The 21107-nt window shown below is 46.0% G+C and overlaps 2 protein-coding genes and 1 long non-coding RNA gene across 3 annotated transcripts; 1 reads left to right on the top strand and 2 right to left on the bottom strand.

The window, feature by feature from the left end:
- Positions 1 to 2229, bottom strand: LOC130524503 (C-reactive protein-like). The gene is made up of 5 exons (XM_057030717.1): positions 2067 to 2229; positions 1842 to 1994; positions 1095 to 1387; positions 869 to 996; positions 1 to 381 (listed from the first exon to the last, which is right to left on the bottom strand). Exons 1-5 carry the CDS (start codon positions 2170 to 2172, stop codon positions 195 to 197), a joined length of 867 nt encoding a protein of 288 aa, XP_056886697.1. The 5' UTR covers positions 2173 to 2229; the 3' UTR covers positions 1 to 194.
- Positions 2230 to 2879: 650 nt separating this feature from the next.
- On the top strand, positions 2880 to 8099 carry LOC130524504 (ADP-ribosylation factor 4-like). Its single transcript, XM_057030718.1, has 6 exons — positions 2880 to 3135; positions 3551 to 3631; positions 3719 to 3828; positions 3909 to 3980; positions 4195 to 4317; positions 4563 to 8099. The coding sequence occupies exons 1-6, from the start codon at positions 3069 to 3071 to the stop codon at positions 4650 to 4652; spliced, it is 543 nt and encodes a 180-aa protein (XP_056886698.1). The 5' UTR covers positions 2880 to 3068; the 3' UTR covers positions 4653 to 8099.
- Positions 8100 to 16411: 8312 nt separating this feature from the next.
- Positions 16412 to 19998, bottom strand: LOC130524829 (uncharacterized). Its single transcript, XR_008950255.1, has 3 exons — positions 19786 to 19998; positions 19434 to 19651; positions 16412 to 19359 (listed from the first exon to the last, which is right to left on the bottom strand). It is a non-coding gene; the product is annotated as an uncharacterized LOC130524829 (long non-coding RNA).
- Positions 19999 to 21107: the final 1109 nt, after the last annotated feature.

The raw sequence follows: 21107 nt of genomic DNA, 5'->3' as shown, positions 1-21107 counted from the left end.
TTGTGATCAACATTTTTAATTACCCAGGTTGTTGTTGATTGAGCTTCAGGAAAATACAGAAAACACACAATAGATATAATCACATTGTGCACAAAATCATCCGGAAATCAATGATTCTGGAATTAATTAATTCAATCTTTTGACTTTGTATCATAGGGCGAATAACAAAAGATATCGTTTTTAATCCTGCCACATTAAATCCACTGATTTCTTATCATTTTAGGCTGCCCCATTCTGGAAATCTTCCTCTTTCCCCCCAGAAGAAACAATTTCCCCATGTCTGGCTTTTTGACTTGATTCTCATAGGTGTCCTCCAGTAATACATTTCCTCTGACAGAGTAGCTGATATGGGACCATTTGAGGACAGATCCAACCAATGGGCTACAAAAGGAAGAACAAACAGCATCGTCACACTACTGACTGTAAAAGTGTAAACAATTCATATATACTTCAGCAAAGATGCTAATTCTTTGGGATACTAGCAGCACACAAGCACAGGGGGTTGTGTCCTATGTCCTCTTCTCTAAGCCTCTACACTTCTGGAGCACAAAGAACCCAGGGCCCACAGGCCCACCTCTGCTCTGGCAGGCTTCCTCCTGTTCCCCAGCTGCTGGACTGTTCTGGGATTCCTGTGGCCCCCACCACCTCTGCTGGTATAGTAGCCTGCCTTCTCTGAACTCCTCCGCACATATATGCATGTGAGGTGTTGGGGTGCACATACTCATGCTAACACTAGTTACACTAGTAAAAAAAACACGAGCCCAGAATCAGCTGGAGAGGATGAGGAGAGGTAACTTTTGATATTATTTATCTACCCTTTACCCTTCAGTTACTTCAGTTTGAACAGAACTTAGTTATACGTACATACCCGAGCATGTAAGGATTCATGTAGCGCAAAATTTCCTTATTGGAGAGAGGATAATCCCACACCTGGACATCCGTCACCTGGCCGTCAAAACCCGAGAATTCAATGACAGGTTGACCTGACCAGACAAACTGGATACAGAGCGAGAAGGGGGAAAAAATGAACAAGTTCAATGTGAGGGGAAGGAAGCTCTTGGAAACAGTGTCGCAAACAAACTATGACACCTCACCGAAAATGGCAGGATCTTCCGGATGCTTGCTTGCCTCCCACTAAACATCTGGACCACGTTCTTGCCAGAGTCGATTTTGAGGCAGATTTTGGTCCACAGTGTTTGTTCAGTGTTTGGCCAGAGGAACAAATCAGTATTCAGGTACAGACTGTAACCGTTAAGCAACAGTATATACTGGTTGTTGCCCACGAATCTCAGCCTGAGAGTGCGGGATGGACCGAATGTGAAAAGGTAGGTCGGGCCGTACCTGGGCTGTCTGTAATCTATGGTGTAGCGCAGGCACACAGACAACCCTGCAGGGGTCAAAGTTCAAAAGGAGTCAATAATATGCATTTGTCCTCAGGGTAAACAAATGTCCTCACAATTGTCTGTGTAGATTCTCAATCATCCAGGTCATTGTATCCAAGGTAGTTTTCTATGTCAACTGGACTGGGTTTCTTCTCTTGAAGACGTTTCACCTTCTATCCAGAAGGCTTCTTCAGTTCAAATGGTCCACAGGGGCTATATATTTTCAAGCTCTCTCCCCAGCGATTTCAGAACTGAAGAATCCTTCTGGATAGAAGGCGAAACGTCTTCGAGAGAAGTCCTCACAGTTCAATTGTGATATACTGTAGTTCCCACTAAGTGCTTGTTGTTAGTTTTATTGACTACTATTAGCAGATGCAGAGAGTGATGGTCCAATCATTATCTAGCTCATGTGTAGTTTATGCTGTTCGCCCTCATCTTTGGCTATGATAAGAGACTTACCTTTAATGGTGTGTCCCGGGGTGGAATATTGGATGGTGGTGTAGGATGGACTGGGGGTGGACAGCCAGGGGTAACCGGGGGAGGCAAAGGATATTCCACCATTGGACTGAGACAAAGTGACCATCTTTCCATCTAAATTGTGCCATTGTGGTCCTGACAATATAAGAGAGATAACAAGTGTGTGCGTGCATGTGTGTGTGTGTGTTTGTGTGTTTGTGCATGCACCTGCTCCTGTGGTGATCCTCTCCACTGACGGTGTTGTCGCCGGGGCCACATCTCCTGATGCTGATATTGTTGCTACCAGCACTGAGAAGCAGAGCAGGTTTCTCATGTCCGTCTGTCTTCAGTCCAGGAAGATGAGTGTTTGTGCTTCTGAACTCTCCTGCTTCACTAATTTTAGGTTTCATTTCCTTTTGCAGGCATTCCCCCTGATATGAGCTGTTCCTCCTACTCCACATATTCTACTTAGACTTTAGACTTTATACTTACTTTTCAGGTAGGTAAAATAAAGTTAAACTTGCTCCTTTGTCCAATCCGGCAAAGACACAAATGTAAAAGTGAGATAATTTGCACAATTTGAACCGTTTCTATATCAATAAGGTTTGAACTTCTATCCAACCCTTATATATAGTTTTAAATGGTTTTGGTATAGGTTTAAGAGCAGGGAGTAAAAATTAATACATTTCTATAACCTAAAGTCCACCCAGTCTGTTGTTATTTTATTTCCTGTATTGATGTTACGGAATTCTCCAGTGGCAGGTTTCACTTTGTCTTTACTGTTCCCTTTTTTGTCTCACATGTGCATCTGTTTTGAACAGTTTCTCATGTGCTAAGCATTTGTTTCCTTTGCTGTTGATTACCTATATATTGTTTAACTTTCTATAATTGACTGATTTGCATTCAGCAAGAGTGAGTAGGTAGGTAGGTAAGTAGGAAGGTAGACTTTGCATTTATAAAATATCACCTTTGTTTTCCGGAACTAGCCTTATTATGAAGGGCGTTAACGATTTCCGGTATTTTCAGCCGTTTCCGGTATTTTCAGCCGTTTCCGGCATTTCAGTTGTTTCCGGTGCAGCGGTTTTTTGCCCGCACCACCGTTGCCATCGTGGATACTGCTGACAGGAGCGGCTGTGACACTATGGATGACACACGGACACACACGCTGCTGTCTTATAAAGGTGAAGACGGACACAAACTGTCCAAACACCGACGGAGCCGACCAGAAACATGGGTGTCGTCTTCTCATACGTCTTCTCCAGATTCACCTCCAACACCCCCGTCAGGATTTTAATGGGTAAGAATGAACTCGGAGTATTTTTTTCGTATGACCGAACTTTATTTCGAATTTGGAACGTGATTTTAGCCAGATTCGCCTTTGAAATTATTTGTAAATTGTAACATATGACCTCCGCTGAATGCAGCACCACTTTAGTTCTCCGTCAGTTTCATTCAAACACCTGTTAATGTCAATATATTAGTTATGAGGAGTGACCAGTTACTGCTACTATGTCCAACCAATTAGTCAGTTTAATTAACGTCCTTTATTGACCGGCCGAGTCGGTGGTCTCCAGTATTATTGAAGTAACGCCAGTCAACCACCAGGGGGCGGCAAAGACGTTGTGGCATGAACACGCTCATGTTTTCTAACATAAACCAGTACAGTTCCAGTTCCATGTTCCCGAGTCTGACTCTGTCATGTTTTGCCACAGTGGGACTTGATGGAGCAGGAAAAACCACTCTGCTCTATAAACTAAAGCTGTCGGAGGTCGTAACTACTATTCCAACTATTGGTCAGTGATGTCTTGTGTGTTATATTTTTGTTCTAATATTGTAATTTTTGATAGAATGAGGAGACCCTAACAACTGGACTTTTTCAGGTTTTAATGTAGAGACGGTGGAGTATAAGAACATCAGCTTCACTGTTTGGGATGTTGGGGGTCAGACTATCATCAGGCCTCTGTGGAGACATTATTACAATAATGTCCAGGTGATCTAACAGCCGCTGAACTTCTATGACTCTTTGGCTCAAAGACAAGTTGGACTGAGGGTGTGTGTTTTCATCATCAGGGTCTGATATTTGTGATCGACAGCAATGACCCACAACGGCTTAAAGAAGCTGCCAATGAGCTGCACACAATGGTAAACAGCCTTTTTATTGATCACCACACTGGCAGTGTTTTAATCTAGTGGTCAGCTCCAGATAATTCCTATCAACCTTCTAGTCTTGATTAGTGCATTCTGGATTCAGAAGGAGACCCGGGTAGCTGACTTAGTGTAGGCGGGGGAGCTCTTCTCATCTCCAGTTCTGCACATTAACTTCTGAAATACTCCTGTTTGTGTCCCTGTGTTCCAGTTTGAGGAGGAGCAGCTGAGGGATGTGCCCTCCCTGGTCTTTGCTAATAAACAAGATTTGCCAAGAGCTGTGCCGCCCAGTGACATCACAGACGCCCTAAAGTTGTCGGGGGCCTCTCGACCTGTAGGTGTTGTGTATATGTGTGCAAAATTTGACTGAGCATTGAAAAGCTGCTGTACCATTTTAGGCAAGAGGTGGATGAGGTTTGTCCTTAGAGCTTAGAGCAGCTTCTGTGTCCGTCCTGGCTGATCCGGGATCCTAACTGTGGTCGGATTTGGTACCACAGTACAGGAATATGCATATTGGATTGTGTAAAGTATGAAAAGACTCTTTTGAGATTATAAAACATTACTTTTGTGTTTCTGCAGTGGTCTGTCCAGGCGTCCTGTGCTGTCAGTGGTTCAGGGCTGGTGGAGGGTCTGGACTGGCTCTCTGACCAGATCCTGAAGCGGAACTGAAGCCAAGAGAGCTTCAAGAAAGCCTGCGTGTGTCTGACAGGGTGACCGCGTTCTGCCCTGATCATAAATCTGACTGTCTGTGATGCATTCAGGCTCTCTCACATCAGGATGAAGCAGAGCAGCAGCACAGCCAGACGTTTGAGAACGAAAACGATCAATTTTAATCTTGAGAATAAGTCGGCTGGATTTGTTTCTTTTCTTGAAGAAATGAAAACTGCACTGATTTTCTTCACTTTTTAATCGTGCGGCAATATGAATTTACCTGATTCTCTATCAGTTCAAGTTGCCATCTGTTATTTTATCTTATAAAGACATTTATGGGTTTTACTGATCAACTATGTTTAGTCACTTTTATTGGGTGGGGGGCCAATTTATTGACTGTAGTCACATAAACAATGAGTGCAGCAGAACCAGCTACAGAGACAATGAAGTCGATGGTGTTTTGGTTTATTTACAAGGCATGTTTGTTGCTACATCTACGGAGGTTTTGCCAGCACACAAGCTGCACAAATGTCAACTCATAAATGTCACTTGCATTCCAAAATGTGCATCTTTTTAGACAAAAGTGCAGTTCAAGAAGTCTACAGCCATGGAGACCATGATCGGTGTTCCTGTGACCTGGACCCCCACAGGCAGGAGTCATTAATAAAGTGAAAAGACAGACTGGAGAATCAGATGGATCACGCTGACATATTACTGAGCATTACTGTTAGAAAATAGTCTTTTGGCGATTTATAGAGTCCATGGGCCTGACCCCCAACATGCAACAATGGCAGGGGGAAAAAAACCTTTTCAGGAAGAAACCTTCTGCAGGACCAGGCTCATATGGGGGACCTTCCTGCTGATGACCAGCTGGGCAGAGGAGCCACAGGGCAACTGTGCATGTCTGCATCAACCCTTGATTGTAAGAGGTTATATATGATGTAGATCAGGCATGGGCAAACTAAGGCCCGGGGGCCACATGCGGCCCGTTAAACGTTTTAATCCGGCCCGCCAAACTTGAAAAATTAAATGAATAAACCTTGTTAATGTTAAATTTTCACTGCAATTCTGGTGTTTTCCCACTAGAAAAAAGACAGTCAGGAGGAGAGTGATGGTGATATCCTGAAGGATAACAGAACTTTCAGTGCTTTAAAATAGAAATGGTTATTAATTTTTTTTAAAAGGCACATTTTATTCATTTGATTTTAAGTGTTTTAAGACTCATTCCAAAGTCAGATATTTTGTTGCAATGCTTCTCTTCATTTTCATTTGAAATTAAAGCACATGTTTTCTCCATATCCCAAGATGTGCATTTTTTCTCCAATGAGGTGAGGTTACCAAAGCACTCCATCCATCCATCTGCTCCTGGTCCGGCCCCTTTGTCAAATGTTAGAACCCATTGTGGCCCACGAATCAAAATGTTTGCCCACCCCTGATGTAGATGCACTAAACTACTATCTGGGAAACATAGACACCATAGAAAGGAAACACACCAGCTATTTATTTAAACTGGGGGATTTCTCTCCATCTATCTGTATTTCCCAAACTCTAATCTGAACCCCAACCCCAACAAAGGCACAAGATAAGCTAAGAAAACACGCAGTGTTACCTGTGCAGAATAAAGCCACCACTGGCCACTGCATCAGCATTTTGCTTCTTAGTTTTTATTTGCTTTTCTTCGTGCCATTTCCATTTAGTAGCAGAAAAGTGGAAAGTAGCAGCTCTGTTTTTTCTTATTTAGATATCCCTTTTTTAGCAGGTTAGTTGTGTTCAGCCAGATGTTGGGTTTTGGACAGAGGAAGGTTAGTACAGTGGTGGTATGGAGATCCTATTGGAGGTATGGTTTTCCTTGTTTTGTGGTTTGGGTTTGTAGCTTTTATGTGTAGTTATTTTGGTCGATTTCTGTTTTGTGTTGTAAGTCTTAAAAGTTGCAGCAGCCTCTGCCACAGCAAGTTGACATAGTTTTCCCTCTCCACCGTGCTGTACCCCTGAAGGGTTAGTGTGATGGCTAGACTAGCCATCCACTTTTTTTTTGTTGAAACAGTACCATAATGACTATTAATTGTAAGCATATGAAATTATTTTATCAAATAAAGGTTAATTCACTGTGCATTTACCTGTGCGTGGGTGGTCTTTGGGAAACCCCCAAGAAGGAAATGGTCAAATTTCTAGGTGAAAGTCCAAAGGTGGAGTTGTAATTATTTAGTTTTGTTCACCGTGCCACGCGCCGTTCAACACAAATTCTGCTGCATCAGACTTTTAATGGTGATTTTGTGAGAGAAGTGAGAGTCTCCTCCTCCTCATCAAGTAGACTAGTGATGCTGTTTCTTGTGTAGTTTTTCTGCCCCCCCCCCTTCTGTATTCATTTACAGGTATCGCCGCCTTCGGAGCTGCATGATGACCTCCGGCCCCGCTGACCCGCTCGGCCGGTGGCTTGCTTAATATAGTGTATTTTTGTATGTGTTTCTGTGCTCTGTGCCTCTCCTCTCCTCTCCTCTCTCCTCTCCTCTCCTCTCCTCTCCTCTCCTCTCCTCTCCTCTCCTCTCCTACCTATTCTATCCTCTACCTGTCCTCCCCCCTCTCCTCTCTCTCTACCCAGCAGGCCATCAGCAGGAGGGTCCCCCTACATGAGCCTGGTCCTGCTCAAGGTTTCTTCCTGTTAAAGAAATAGCTTAGATCTGAACCAGTATGTGCCAGAGTGGACTAATGAGAAAAGGAAAGACACAGGTGTGCAAGATTGTGTTGGTTAACATGGAGCAGACTGTGACACTGGGTCTTTAAATTTGATGCTGAAGGCTACTTCACTACAAATATCAGTGACGCCTGCATCATCACTAGCACTCCCACTGACTCTATATTAACCTGCCCCTTTTCCCCTCCCTCACTCCTATCTCCTGGAACCACTCCTTTGGAGCAAGGAGTCAATTGCCCCTCCCTTCCCCCCCACACACTCCTCACAACATTTTGTAATGCCTTCCTACCCACATTAGTTACTGTAGTATCTGAAGCCTGTGTATCTATTATCTGTAGGCCTTTACTTCTGTAAGGCCACAACTTGTTTCTCAGCCAGCCTCGTGCCATATTAGAATATGCTCCACGTGTGTCCTGTGACTTCTGCCTTTCTTTAAGCTCGTAATGGAAGTCTTGTTTTTGCTAAGAGGAGCTGCTAAGAGGTGATGCTGGGGCCCGTAGGCTCCTGGTTGTTCTCCATATGAGGATGTGTATCATGAGGCCTTTCTCCTACTCCCATTTTTGCTACTAACTGAACTCTATGCCATTCAGTTTGCTATATTGTGTTATGAGGTCATCAGAGAAGAATGTGTTTACTTGACTGTATGAGAAGGGGCTATCGAAGTAAGCACTTCGGAGAGCTTCACCATCTGGACCATGAAACCTCCCTCAGGCAAGATGCAGTGTCCAATAGATACCTGACTGTTCTCTCCAATAAACATCTCTTATAACCAAGTTGGTGTCTGCGAAGATTCCTTCCTCACCTCTGGACTACCATCAGAAGAAATTTGCAACATTACTTTCCCCCCTAATATCAGTCCTTCACCCACCTTGACCCATGTCCTCTGCCCCCTCAGTTCATTGTTTCCTCCTCCCTCCCCCTTTCCAAGACACAACACCCCTAGTGTGTGTTATTACAGACCCAACTATCATTTAGCCAGACCAGACCGCAAAATGTATGACTGGTTCTTCAAAGGCAAAAGAAGAGTCTTTAGCCTTCCCTCTCCTGCGCACCCTACACATTCTCTAACCATAACCATAACCATAACCTTAACCATAGCCTTAACCCTAACCTAACCCTAACCCTTCTCGAACCCAACCCAAAGAGTCAGACAGTTTCCAGTGGACACAGATTTGCACAACTTTCTTTTCTCTTTTCATCTGTAGAATATCCATATACTTTACACAGACAGTCTTTAAATCAGATGATCTCCTGTGTCAAAGACAAGAACACAACAACATGATTGAATCTCAATTTAGGAACAACATTCAGAAAACTGCTTCTTGACTTCAACCTGTTCCCGAGTTACTCAGTCTTAATGTTTTTTCACCTCTACCTGCTGCTGTTTTACACTTCATTAAAGGTTTAATAAGAAGCATTTAGAAATACCTGACTGTCATGTGATACCCATTTCTTCAGAATCTTCTCCAGCATGTTGTGGATGAAGGTATTCTTTCCATGACAGCTGTCAAAGGTTTGACATCCCTTTTATTTTCCAGTTTATTATATTCATCTGTTTTCTTAACTCTAACATAAACATTTGATACTCTTCTAAACGTCATGTGATCTGACAGCTATGTTGTCATGACAACAGAAAACAACAGGCATGATCATCTTCAGCAGCAGCTTGACTCCTTCACACTTCACTTCTATTGTTTCCATGGTGATTTTGAAGCTGATGATTTTTTTTGATTGACAGATGTAAATAAACAGTTGCATCATCTTCTGGTCCTCTTCTGATCATTTACTAGCAGATTCAAAAATAAAGAACAAATACTGAATCATGATGATCAATTTATGGATGCCAGGATAATTTATCCAGTCAGATTGTTAGAAGTGAAGATAAATACTAGCAAACATGACTTCAGCTTCAGTGGGTGTAATGAATCCAAGCAGCTCTGGAAAGGACTCATCCAATTATACTGTTTGCAGGTCTCAGTCTCTCAACTGGATTTTCTTTACCAGAATGTCGTCACCAGATTTCAGGTCATGCAGTGATTCGTGTGTAATAATAAGATAGCAATGTAACAATAATAACGTAGGACACTTATGTATTGCTTTGAGTCATAGCTGCATTTACTGTTCAGCTTAAAGAGACAGGACCCCCTAATGACGTATAACAATATTGGTTCCAAGTTTCCCTTGCCCGGATGGGGGTCACCGGGGCCCTCTCCTGGAGCCAGGCCTGGGGGCGGGGCACGTTGGCAAGCGCCTGGTGGCCAGACCTCTGCCCATTGAGTCTGGCCAGGCACAGCCCAAAGAGGCAACATGGGACTCCCCGTGGGCTCACCACCTGCAGGAGGGGCCAAGGGGGTCAGGTGCATTGTGTGTTGGGTGGCGGCCAAAGGCAGTGACCTTGGTGGTCTGATCCCCGGCTGCAGAAACTAGCTCTAGGGACATGGAAAGTCACCTCTCTGATGGGAGCCTGAGCTGGTGCGTGAAGTTGAGAAGTTCCGACTAGATATAGTCGGCCTGACCTCAATGCATAGAAGGGGCTCTGGAACCAGTCTTCTCGAGAGGGGTTGGACTCTCTACCACTCTGGAGAGGGTAGCCTCCCTTCGTCTTTGGGTGGGGGGACGGATCGTGACTGTTGTTTGTGCCTATGGCCCAAACAGCAGCGTACCGGAGTCCTTAGAGGGAGTGCTGGAGAGTGCTCCTTCTGGGGCCTCCCTCGTCCTCCTGGGTGACTTCAATGCTCACGTTGGCAGCGACAGTGTGACCTGGAGAGGTGTGATTGGCAAGAACAGCCCCCCTGATCTGAACCCAAATGGTGTTTTGTTGTTGGACGTCTGGGCTCGTCTCAGATTGTCCATTTACAAACTCCTTGTTCAGGCATAAAGGCGTCAACATGTGCACTTGGCACCAGGAAGCCTTAGGCCACAGATCAATGATCGACTTTGTGGTCGTGTCATCGGATTTGCGGTCGCATGTTCTGGACACTCAGGTGAAGAGGGGGCAGAGCTGTCAACTGATCACCACCTGGTGGTGAGTTGGCTCCGATGGTGGGGAAGGATGCCGGACAGACCAGGCAGACCCAAACGTATTGTGAGGGTCTGCTGGGAATGTCTGGCAGAGTCTCCTGTCAGAAGGAGCTTCAACTCACACCTCCAGGAGAGCCTTGACCATGTCCCGGGGGAGGCGGGGGATATTGAGTCTGAGTGGACCATATTCCGTGCCTCCATTGTTGAGGCAGCTGACCGGTGCTGTGGCCGCAAGGTGGTTGGTGCCTGTTGTGGCGGCAATGCCTGAACCTGCTGGTGGAGAAGGGGAAGCAGTGCAGTGTCAACACTGTGTATAGTGGCGATGGTGTGCTGCTCACCTCAACTCAGGATGTTGTGGATCGGTGGAAGGAATACTTTGAGGACCTCATTAATCCCACCACCGCGTCTTCCAGTGAGGAAACAGGGCCTGGGGACATGAGGCCAGGCTCTCATATCTCCGGGGCTGAAGTTGCCGAGGTAGTCAAAAAACTCCTCAGTGGCAAGGCCCCAGGGGTGGATGAGATCCACCCGGAGTTCCTTAAGGCTCTGGATAATGTAGGGTTGTCGTGGTTGACTCGACTCTGCAACATCGCGTGGACATCGGGGGCGGTGCCGCTGGATTGGCAGACCGGGGTGGTAGTCCTTCTTTTTAAGAAGGGGGACTGGAGGGTGTGTTCCAACTATAGGGGGATTACACTCCTCAGCTTCCCTGGTAAGGTCTATTCAGGGGTACTGGAGAGGAGGGTCCAGCGGATAGTCGAACCTTGGATTCAGGAGAAGCAATGTGGTTTTCGTCCTGGGCGTGGAACAGAAGACCAGCTCTACACCCTCAGCAGGGTCTTCGAGGGTGCATGGGAGTTTTCCCAACCAGTCCACATGTGTTTTGTGGACTTGGAGAAGGCATTCGACCGTGTCCCTCGGGGGGTCCTATAGGGGGTCCTGCAAGAGTATGGGGTGCCGGGCCCCCTGATACGGGCCATCCGCTCCCTGTACGATTGGTGTCAGAGTTTGGTCCACATTGCTGGCAGTAAGTCGAACTCGTTTCCAGTGAGGGTTGGTCTCCGTCAGGGCTGCCCTTTGCCCTCTGTTCATAACTTTTATGGACAGAATTTCTAGGTGCAGTCATGATGTTGAGGGGGTCCGTCTTGTTGACCTCAGGATTGGGTCTCTGCTCTTTGCAGATAATGTGGTCCTGTTGGCGTCATTGGCCTGTGACCTCCAACGATCACAGGATCGGTTCGCCGCCGCGTGTGAAGCGGCTGGGATGAGAATCAGCACCTCCAAAGCCGAGGCCATTGTTCTCAACCGGAAAAAGGTGGAGTGCCCCAAGAAGATCCTGCCCCAAGTGGAGGAGTTCAAGTACCTTGGGGTCTTGTTCACGAGTGAGGGAAGAATGGAGCAGGAGATCGACAGGAGGATCGGTGCAGCGTCTGCAATAATGCGGAGTCTGCACCGGTCTGTTGTGGTGCCCAAAGTTCCTGACCATAGGTCAGAGTAGAGGCGTAGACTGACCGGTATATCTTCAACATGATGGTCTGATACACTGACTGCACAACTGCAGAAGCTGCACCGATCCACCTGTCAATCTCATGCTCCATCCTTCCCTCACTCGTGAACAAGACCCTGAGATTCCTGAACTCCTCCACCTGAGGCAGAACTTCTCCACCAACCTGGAGAGGGCAAACCACCCTTTTTCCATCACGAAACATGACCTTGGATTTGGAGGTGCTAATTTTCATCCCAGCTGCTTCACACTCGGCAAGAAATTGCCCAATGCATGCTGGAGGTCCTGGTTTGAGGTGTCTAACAGGACAAAATCATCTGCAAAAGCAAAGTTCCAAGGTAAGGTTTCTGTGTCAACCGGACTGTTTTTCTTCTCTTGAAGATGTTTTGCCTTCTATCCAGAAGGTTTCTTCAGTTCTGAACTCGCTGGGGACAGAACTTGAAAATATAGCCCTTGTAGACCATTAGCATGTTAATGATCTGGGTGGTCACCTGAGAATCGTTGGCGGGGTTGTTGGTAGGGTCGTTCACCTAGTTTCAGTTGGTGTGTCTCTCCTATGTCTGTTGGCCCTCATGGTGATGTCTCCTGTTCTCCTGAAATGGTGTGAACATTTGGTTTGCTGTTGGAAAGAGTGGAGGACTGCATTGTATATTGGTGATAGGAAGTGCCTTAGCCCACCACCTCTGTTTAAAGATGATCTTTAAAGCTTACCTTTGATAACTATGACCTGGATGATTAAGAATCTACACAGACAAAAAGCAGGGATGAAATCCTGTGGTTCCCAAACCAGACTCCCTCGGGCCCTTGGCTACACTTAGAAATTCCTCATGGACAGACAAAGGACAGCTCAACATGCAGAGGCAACAGGTCTGACTTGCTGCCGGCAATGTGAGCCAATCTCCTGCTCCAGTGGACTGGACAGCCATAAACAGAGGGCCTTGGACCCCATACTCATGGAGCACCCCCTGTTGGGGTCCAGGGTTCTGGGTCATGTGTTGCTTGCTTTTTCCTGCAGGGGGCGTGGAGGAGCGAGTAATTTGTTACAGCTGGTGCTACAGGTGGATGCACCTATTGGCAATCTCCATCAGCCACGTTTAAGGACGGAGTGCCTGTTTGCCAGCGTCGGAAAGTTTCGCATTTTCCATGGTAAAGCTGACTCCTGTTTCCTCGATATTGGTTGTTTGAAACTCGTTGAAATGCTTCTCCCTGCTTGTTTGAGGTCTTCACGCCGCCTTGCTGGAGTGGGGAGCCCCAGAAGACTGGACTAGTGCTTCCCCTGCGGGGAAGGTTTATTTTGAGATCACATTATTTTTTTCTTCAGTACTGCAGTCAACCAAAGATGGCATGAGTGTCCTGCGCAGCTCCACTCGGACAAGAATATAATAAATGACTAACAAAATAAAACAATGAAGTGGCCCTTGAGGTCCAGAGTGCCAGCTATCACACGTTAACTACAACAGCTAGGAATCTCCATTAAAAGATTGTATTCTATCTATGAAGCTTTTTGTAGCTTTCTATTGTTTCCTCAGAGGTCATATTTGTTTTTTGTTCTCTGCATGTTTCCTTGCGATGCATTTCTTTGCACAAATAACGCGGGTGCACCATGGCCTGAAGCTTTGCAGTTGAGGAGCGCTACTCAGGTAAAGATGCATTTCTGTAAACCTAATGCCTTGCTTTATTAGGATATAATGACAACCTCCATTTAAGAAGATTTAAAAAAAACAATGAAAAAAACAAACAAAACATTGCAGGATTCATCTTACCAATCATTGTATTGATTAGTTCATGTTTAGAAGATGTGGATCGTTAGTGAAGATATTATATTCTTTTTCAGCGTTCTACACTGTCAGCTGTTGGATCGCAATACCGCTCGTGTGTCACTGCTAATCTGCGTGTTCTTTGAATGAAGACCTCAAGAAGAAAAATGCCAATTTCGAAATGTATTTAGCAAATAGAACCAATTCAAGATACAAATATTACAGAGCTCCGGGCCAATTCTTAACCCTACAATAACAAAGTCAATTGCCAGGGTATGAAGTCTGACAACCTAACTATCCCTTGACCCAATCTTTTATAGAAACACATATGTAAATTATTGATGCTAATTCAGTCCAATCCAGTCCTTCTTCTTGGATGACCTTGTTTTCTTCTTCCAGTCCCATTGGATGCTTACAGTCCTTGTTCTCCATTGTCTCCCATATGGCCAGTTCAAAGTTCACCTTCTTGCAAAGGAACTTATCAACACCAGTAAACTATTCTGTCACGTTTTACAATGGGGGTTTAACACTTCCCGTCTGAGTGTCTCCTGCTGATTACAACTATCTAAACAACAATCGTGTCAAGGAAGGGTCAACTGACCTTTATTACACTTACTAAAGATTCTACCATTCCTAACTTCTAAAGTACTTCTAAGAGAAGACAGGAACATATGGTAGAACACATGATAACAAAATAAACACAACTCTTCAATTCCCCCTTTTGGCCTAGCCTAAGCTAGGCCAATACTAACAATTCATTGACCGCTCCCTTTGATGTAATCAAAAATAATTGAAGTTTAATCATGGTGCCGTCTTCTTTAGATGTTCCTGGATCTGTCCAAGCGTTCTCTGTGGATTATCTGCTGGGGTACATTGATTCCAGTGATATCAGAGTTAGGGTTAGGGTGTTAGTATGTTAGGATGTTAGGGTTATGGTTAGCATGTAAGGTCCGCTCTGCAACTTCAAAGGGACCAGTCCACCTGGGCTCTGACCATTTTTGCTTGATGACTCTCAGAAGAACCCACTCAGTTGTGTGTGGAATTCCTGGATCCTCACTGACTGTGGTTACAGAGGTTGCCTGTTGGCAGAAAACTGAGACAGTCATTTTTAGTTGAACAAAATAAGATTTTCGTTTCGTTTTCTGCCGCTTATCCGGATCGCGGGGCAGCAGCTTCAGGAGGGATGCCCAGACAGCCCTCTCCCCGGCCACTTCCATCAGCTCTTCCGGAGGAACCCCCAGCCACTCCCAAGCCAGGCGAGAGATGTAATCTCTCCACCTACTCCTGGGCCGGCCACGAGGCCGCCTCCCGGTGGGACATGTCCGGAACACCTCTAAAGGGAGGCATCCGGAAGGCATCCTAGCCAGATGCCCGAGCCACCCCAACTGACTCCTCTCGATGTAGAGGAGCAGCAGTTCTACTCCGAGCCCCTCCCGGATGTCCAAGCTTCTCACCCTATTTCTAAGGCTGAGCCCGGCCACCCTGCAGAGGAAACTCATTTCAGCCGCTTGTATCCACGATCTCGTTCTTTCGGTCATCACCCAGCGTTGATGGCCATAGGTGAGGACTGGGACATAGATTGACTGGTAAATTGAGAGCTTTGCCTTCCGGCTCAGCTCCTTCTTCACCACGACGGATCGGTCACTGCTGATGCCGCTCCGATCCGCCTGTCGATCTCCCGTTCCATCCTACCCTCACTCGTGAACAAGATCCCGAGATACTTGAACTCCTCCACTTGGGGCAGGACCTCCCCCCGAACCCGGAGAAGGCACTATACCTTTTTCCGAGCGAGGACCATGGACTCTGACTTGGAGGTGCTGATCCGCATCCCTGCCGCTTCACACTCGGTCGCGAACCGTCCCAGCATTTGTTGGAGGTCCCTGTTCGATGGCGCCAGAAGAACTACGTCATCCGCAAAAAGCAGCGACAAGATCTTCCGCCCACCGAACTCAACACCCTCCACTCCCCGGCTGCGCCTAGAAATTCTGTCCATAAAAGTTATGAACAGAACCGGTGACAAAGAGCAGCCCTGGCGGAGTCCAACCCTCACTGGGAACGAGTCCGTCTTATAACCGGCTATCCGGACCAAACTCCTGCTCCTTTGGTACAGGGACTGGACGGCCCTTATCAAGGGACCTTCCACCCCATATTCCCGGCGCACCCCCCACAGGATGCTCCTGGGGACCCGGTCATAAGCCTTTTCCAAGTCCACAAAACACATGTGGACTGGTTGGGCAAACTCCCAACTCCCCTAAGCACCCCAGCAAGGGTAAAGAGGTGATCCGTGGTTCCACGACTGGGGCGAAACCTGCATTGTTCCTCCTCGATCAGAGGTTCAACTATCAGTCTAATCCTCTTTTCCAGCACCCTGGCATAGACTTTCCCAGGGAGGCTGATTAATCCTTGTTTGTTGATTAATCCTCTGTTCCACCTTGAGGATATGTGTTGGTAGGATTGAGGAGCTCCTCAAAGTATTCCTTCCACCGCCGGATAATTGCCCCAGGAGACGTCAGCAGCTCCCCACGCACACCTAACATGGTGTGGGCAAGTTGCCGCCTGCCGCCCCTAAGGCGCCGGACAGTTTGCCACTTGGCTACTGACGTTAATGCCCGCTCCAGGGCCGACGCCGTCTGCCGAGCCTCAGCAGCATTGGAGGCTAGCTGGGCCTCGAATTGTTGGAGCCTCCCCTCCAGTTGGTCCAAGCGAGACTGAGGTGGTGACGAGTGTGCTGGGTCCATGTTTGGGCAGATTGTACTGTGACGGGTGCGATTGGGACCCAAAAGCAGCACTCTGGAAAACTGGACCGTGGTAATGACTTTTATTAGCACACAGGCAAACAGGAACTCAGGCAGACAAGGAAACACAGGAAATAGTCCGTTCTTCAGGCTCAGGGCCCGCACAAAGTCTATGGATTGCAGGCTCGGGGAGTGGGTCGAGCAGAGCCGGAATGCGGAACCAAGGGGGAAGGACGTAAATTCTCGGAACCGTGCAGTTCCGCTGACAGCGGGCAGGAGTGACAGAAAGGGTCTTACAGGAGAGGAGGCTGACGATGTAGCGGAGCAGACTGGGGACGAGCAGCAGCAAAGTCGGGGCCAGGCGGAGAAGTCAAAACCAGGTGAGCAGACAGGAACCAGAAACGCTGAGGCAGAAGTCATAGTCAGGGGCAGAAAGCAGGTAGGTTGTCCGGGGAATAGGCGAGGCAGGCAGAACGAAGACAGGCAGGGTCGATAACAGGGACTCCGGCAGGGAAATAACTCTTGAAAGTCTCGCAACAAAGCAGAAGAACAATCTTGCAAAGACTGAGAGTGCAGGGGAGGCTCATAAGCTGGGCTGATTGGGAATAAGCTGCAGCTGTGCTTGCAGGTGAGTGGAGTTGAGCTGACGGGGTGGGAGTGGCTGTCAGGTAGGGTGGAGCAGAGGCAGGGAGAGTGGAAAATTACTGGGGCAGAGGGACAGGAGGGAACTGGGGAAATGGGGCTGTGACAATAATATTATTTCTGATCACAGAGGGCCGTTCTTCCCAATCACACCTCTCCAGGTCACACTGTCGCTGCCAACGTGAGCTGTGTTTCCTAATTATCAACCCTGTGGAGATGAGTTGAAAAACTAGATGCCTGTCTTACTTCTTTGCACTGACTATAAAAAACTCACCAAAGGGCTTTAAGACTCAATGGTGGTATGGAGGAGATTATTCATAAAGATCAACCATATTGTGTTCCAGGTCATAAAATACTGGATAATTTACTTTTAGTTTGTGATTTGATTGATCAAAATTAATTGATTGATCAAAATTTAGATCTAGAACTACTATCCATTAATCAAGAAAAAGCTTTTGAAAGGATGGCCCACATTTATTTGTTTAACACATTTTGAACTTTTGGGTTTGGTGAGAAGTTTGTTTCATGGATTGTGTTTGTACTCGAATGCTACTGTTTTGTTGAAAGTTTTAGGAGGACTGAACTGACCAATCCCCGTACAGAGCGGAATTAGGCAGGGCTGTACATGGCATGTTGTACACTGTAAACCAGGATAAGTTGATTGCACTCAAATTATTTGCATTAAGTCTTTGCCTAAAATTGTTTAAGTTATTGACATCTATTTCTTTAAGTATAATAAACTCAAATGTACAATGGTCAAAATTTACTTTATATTTGTAAGTTATTAATACTTAATTGTTTTAAGTAACCAATGAGAGAAGTTTTTGGGCTCTACTTAAAAGTTCAAATATCAGAAATAATATTTAGGCTTAAAACGTACCTCTTTGAAAAAGCTTATTGTTACTCACTCTGTAGTTCCAGTTACTATCATAGACAGACAAATTATCATACTTACGGGGTCGTCTAATCATTAGGTTAACATCTTAGTCATGCTGCTATAGGCCAAGGCTGCCGGGGTCCAGAAACATGATCACCTGACAGGCCTCTGTCACCACATTGGGTCATGGTTTCTTCTCCTCTCCTCTCCTCCTCCTATCAAGTAGACTAGTGATGCTATTTCTTGTGTAGTTTTTCTGCTTCCCTCCCCCCTTCTGTATTCATTTACAGTTATCGCCGCCTTCAGAGCTGCATAATGACTTTTGGAAATTTTCTCAGTTCCAAGCAAAGTCTCTATTGCACTTTTTTTTGCATGTTGCAACATGTTTTTTTGTACCAGATTGGTGATTCAGTAGCATATGTCCAAGGCAACTGTCTAATGGGATGGCAGAAGTCCCAAGTCACAGACCCTCCAGACCTCTCAAGGAAGAATAGCAGGTATCACTATCAGCAGTAAGTAATGTATGTTGTTGCAAGGGGTGAGCAGCAGGAGCATGAGTCTCCTCTTACTTCCTGGAAGGCATCCACGCACCTGTTTCTGATCCGAAAGGCAGTGAGAAGAGGCCATTTTCTGCCGGTTCACTCTCTTCCAGCAGACTCACATCATCCTCAACAGCAGTTGTAGTTTTTTGTGATGCTTTGTTAGGTGACCTTTTTTCAGCACTTCCACGTGGTGTGTTGCCGTTGACTGTTAGTTTATTGTTTACTGTTGGTTTAAGGGCTGCTATTTGAATTTTTCCGTGAGTCCATACTGACTGATAGATTTGCCAATGGAGAGTTTATACAGTATAGCTGCATCCTATGACACAGCCATCTGCTGACCTCTGACCTGATACTGGTCTACAACAATGCCACAATGTACATCACCGCAGGACACGAGTACCTTTGTAGGCTCAGGGTCACCTTGGAAAGTACGGGTGACATCATAGTGGCATGTCTAATCCTACACTACACTGCCACAATCAGAGGGGAACAATGGGCCTCATTCACCAATATGTTCTTAAGAATCTTCTTAGATTCTTTCTTAAATTGTTCTTAAGAAGATCCTTAAGAAAACCCTACGTCAGATTCATCAACGCGCTCATAAGCCTCAGAATTGTTCGCAGCTGTGTTCCTAGATTGATGAACGCCATCTACTCGTAAGTTGAGAGCGCGTACCAGGTGAGTCTAATTAACATATGATTAGCATAAGTCGCCGCCCACTAATGCCCATAAAAGGAACTGCAGCAGGGCCCTGTAGACAGAGCAAAAAGCAGCAAAATGCCTAAAGCAAAAAAGGAGTCGGATGGAGTGCAGCAGGTGAGGAGAAAAAAAAACTTTGGTAGTTCAGAGGTGGAGGTACTGCGCGCATGTATCTGATTGAATAAAATTTCTTGTGGAGTCTGAGGGTTGGTCAGTGGTGTCAACAACCAGGGAGCCAGGGCATATCCTCGATCCCCTAATAAAATAAATCAAGATTAAATCAAATAAAAAGACAGTTTTGAGAGAAAATATAATATAAAAGATACTTACCAATGAACCATGCGTCACCAGCTGCTCCTTGTTCTAGGTGTGTTCCCACGGAGCTGTTTTGAAAAATAAAGGAGTCGTGTGCTCCTCCTGGGAACCCAGAGACCACGTTTAGTAAGTGGTTGTTGGCGTCGCAGATGAGTTGTACGTTTATGGAATGGTACTGCTTGTGGTTGAGGTATGGGAAGGGGTCTGGAGAGGGTGCCTTGATGCGTACATGGCTGCAGTCTATTGCACCAATGGTGTTCGGGAGGCCAGCAATGTCATGGAATCCTCTTTTGACTGTGACCTGATATTCTGGTGTATACGGAAACTATATATTGTGTGGTCAGTTGATTTATTTCATCCAAGACACGAGGGAGAGCGCGGCTAATTGATGGCTGTGATATGCCCACCCTGTCTCCCAGCTCTCGTTGAAATGTCCCTGTAGCCAAAAAGCCGAGGACCGACAGTACCTGCACGTGCGGGGGGACCGGGTTGGACCGAAGTGCTGGCTCCAACTGGTTGCATAGATCTACCAGGACCGGTCGTGGGAGCCTGAAGCGTCCAAAGAGGAATTCATCACTCTCTGAAAAAAGATCTATATGATTACGAAACATCCATTCTCTCCTTAGGGCCCAATCAGCAATATCTTGCAGCAGCAATAAATATGCCATTGTTTTGCCGGCCTTGGATGGAGAAGTGCCACATATAAATAGGGTGGGGGGGTTACTTGATGGCATGGTTTCCAATTTGGTTGATTAATGTTAAGTCATTGGCACATTTACTTAATTTAAAAATTATCTGTAAATCACCAAAAATAGGAAATAAATAAATAAATATGACAGAATTTTCATTGTAATATTGAATTTTATTGAACTGCACAAGAGCAGAAAACACAACCATTCCAACATGTAGGCACGGAAATGTGTGTAAGAGTACTCCTGAGTGTTCGTAGGATTTGTTCTTACCTACGTATAAATCCAGGATGAGAAGAAAATCACGAATGCCACAATCTTCGTAAAATATTCGTAAATGGGACTTAAGAACAAATTTGTTCGTAAGAACGGTTTGTGAATGAGACTGAATGTTCTGATTATCCAGACCATAACCCTATCCCTCCCATTCACAGTGAGCCATAGGAACATGACGTTGAGTATGACAGTCCCATTTCTACTTGGTGTCATAGTCCAATGAGGCTCACTGCTGAATATCTTAGTGAGGGAACCTGTGCTGTAAAGTCTGATGGGCCTCCTCACCCTTATGTCCTACACTGCTCTGTTAGGCAGGATGAAGCTACAAGTTGTGTTGTGGAACATGGTGTTGCCATGATGAATGCATATTGCGTGTTTCCACTGATTGGTTTTCCAGCTGCCCTTACAGTTAGGAACTAACTCTTAACACCTGGAGGCTGTTTAAGAAAGCAGGTTTAGGGCGATCGCCCCGCTCCACCAAACACAGATCTTCTTGAAACTTGACCTTCGCAACATCTATTATCTGGTGTGGATCAGAGAGGGGGACGAATGGAAGACAGCCATTAACACCCCATTGGGACATTTCGCGATGATGAACAAATTCATTTTCGTATACCTGGACAGCATTCTGATCTTTTCGGAGATGAAGGAGGAGCACTTTCAGCATTTCTGCCTCATCCTCCAGCGGCTCCTGGAGAACCGATTATTTGTGAAGGCAGAGAAG

This window comes from Takifugu flavidus, chromosome 4, assembly GCF_003711565.1.
Source record: "Takifugu flavidus isolate HTHZ2018 chromosome 4, ASM371156v2, whole genome shotgun sequence".
Taxonomy (NCBI): Eukaryota; Metazoa; Chordata; class Actinopteri; order Tetraodontiformes; family Tetraodontidae; genus Takifugu; species Takifugu flavidus.
Note: the sequence above shows the minus strand (reverse complement) of the source record. Positions and strands in the feature narration are given on the sequence as shown.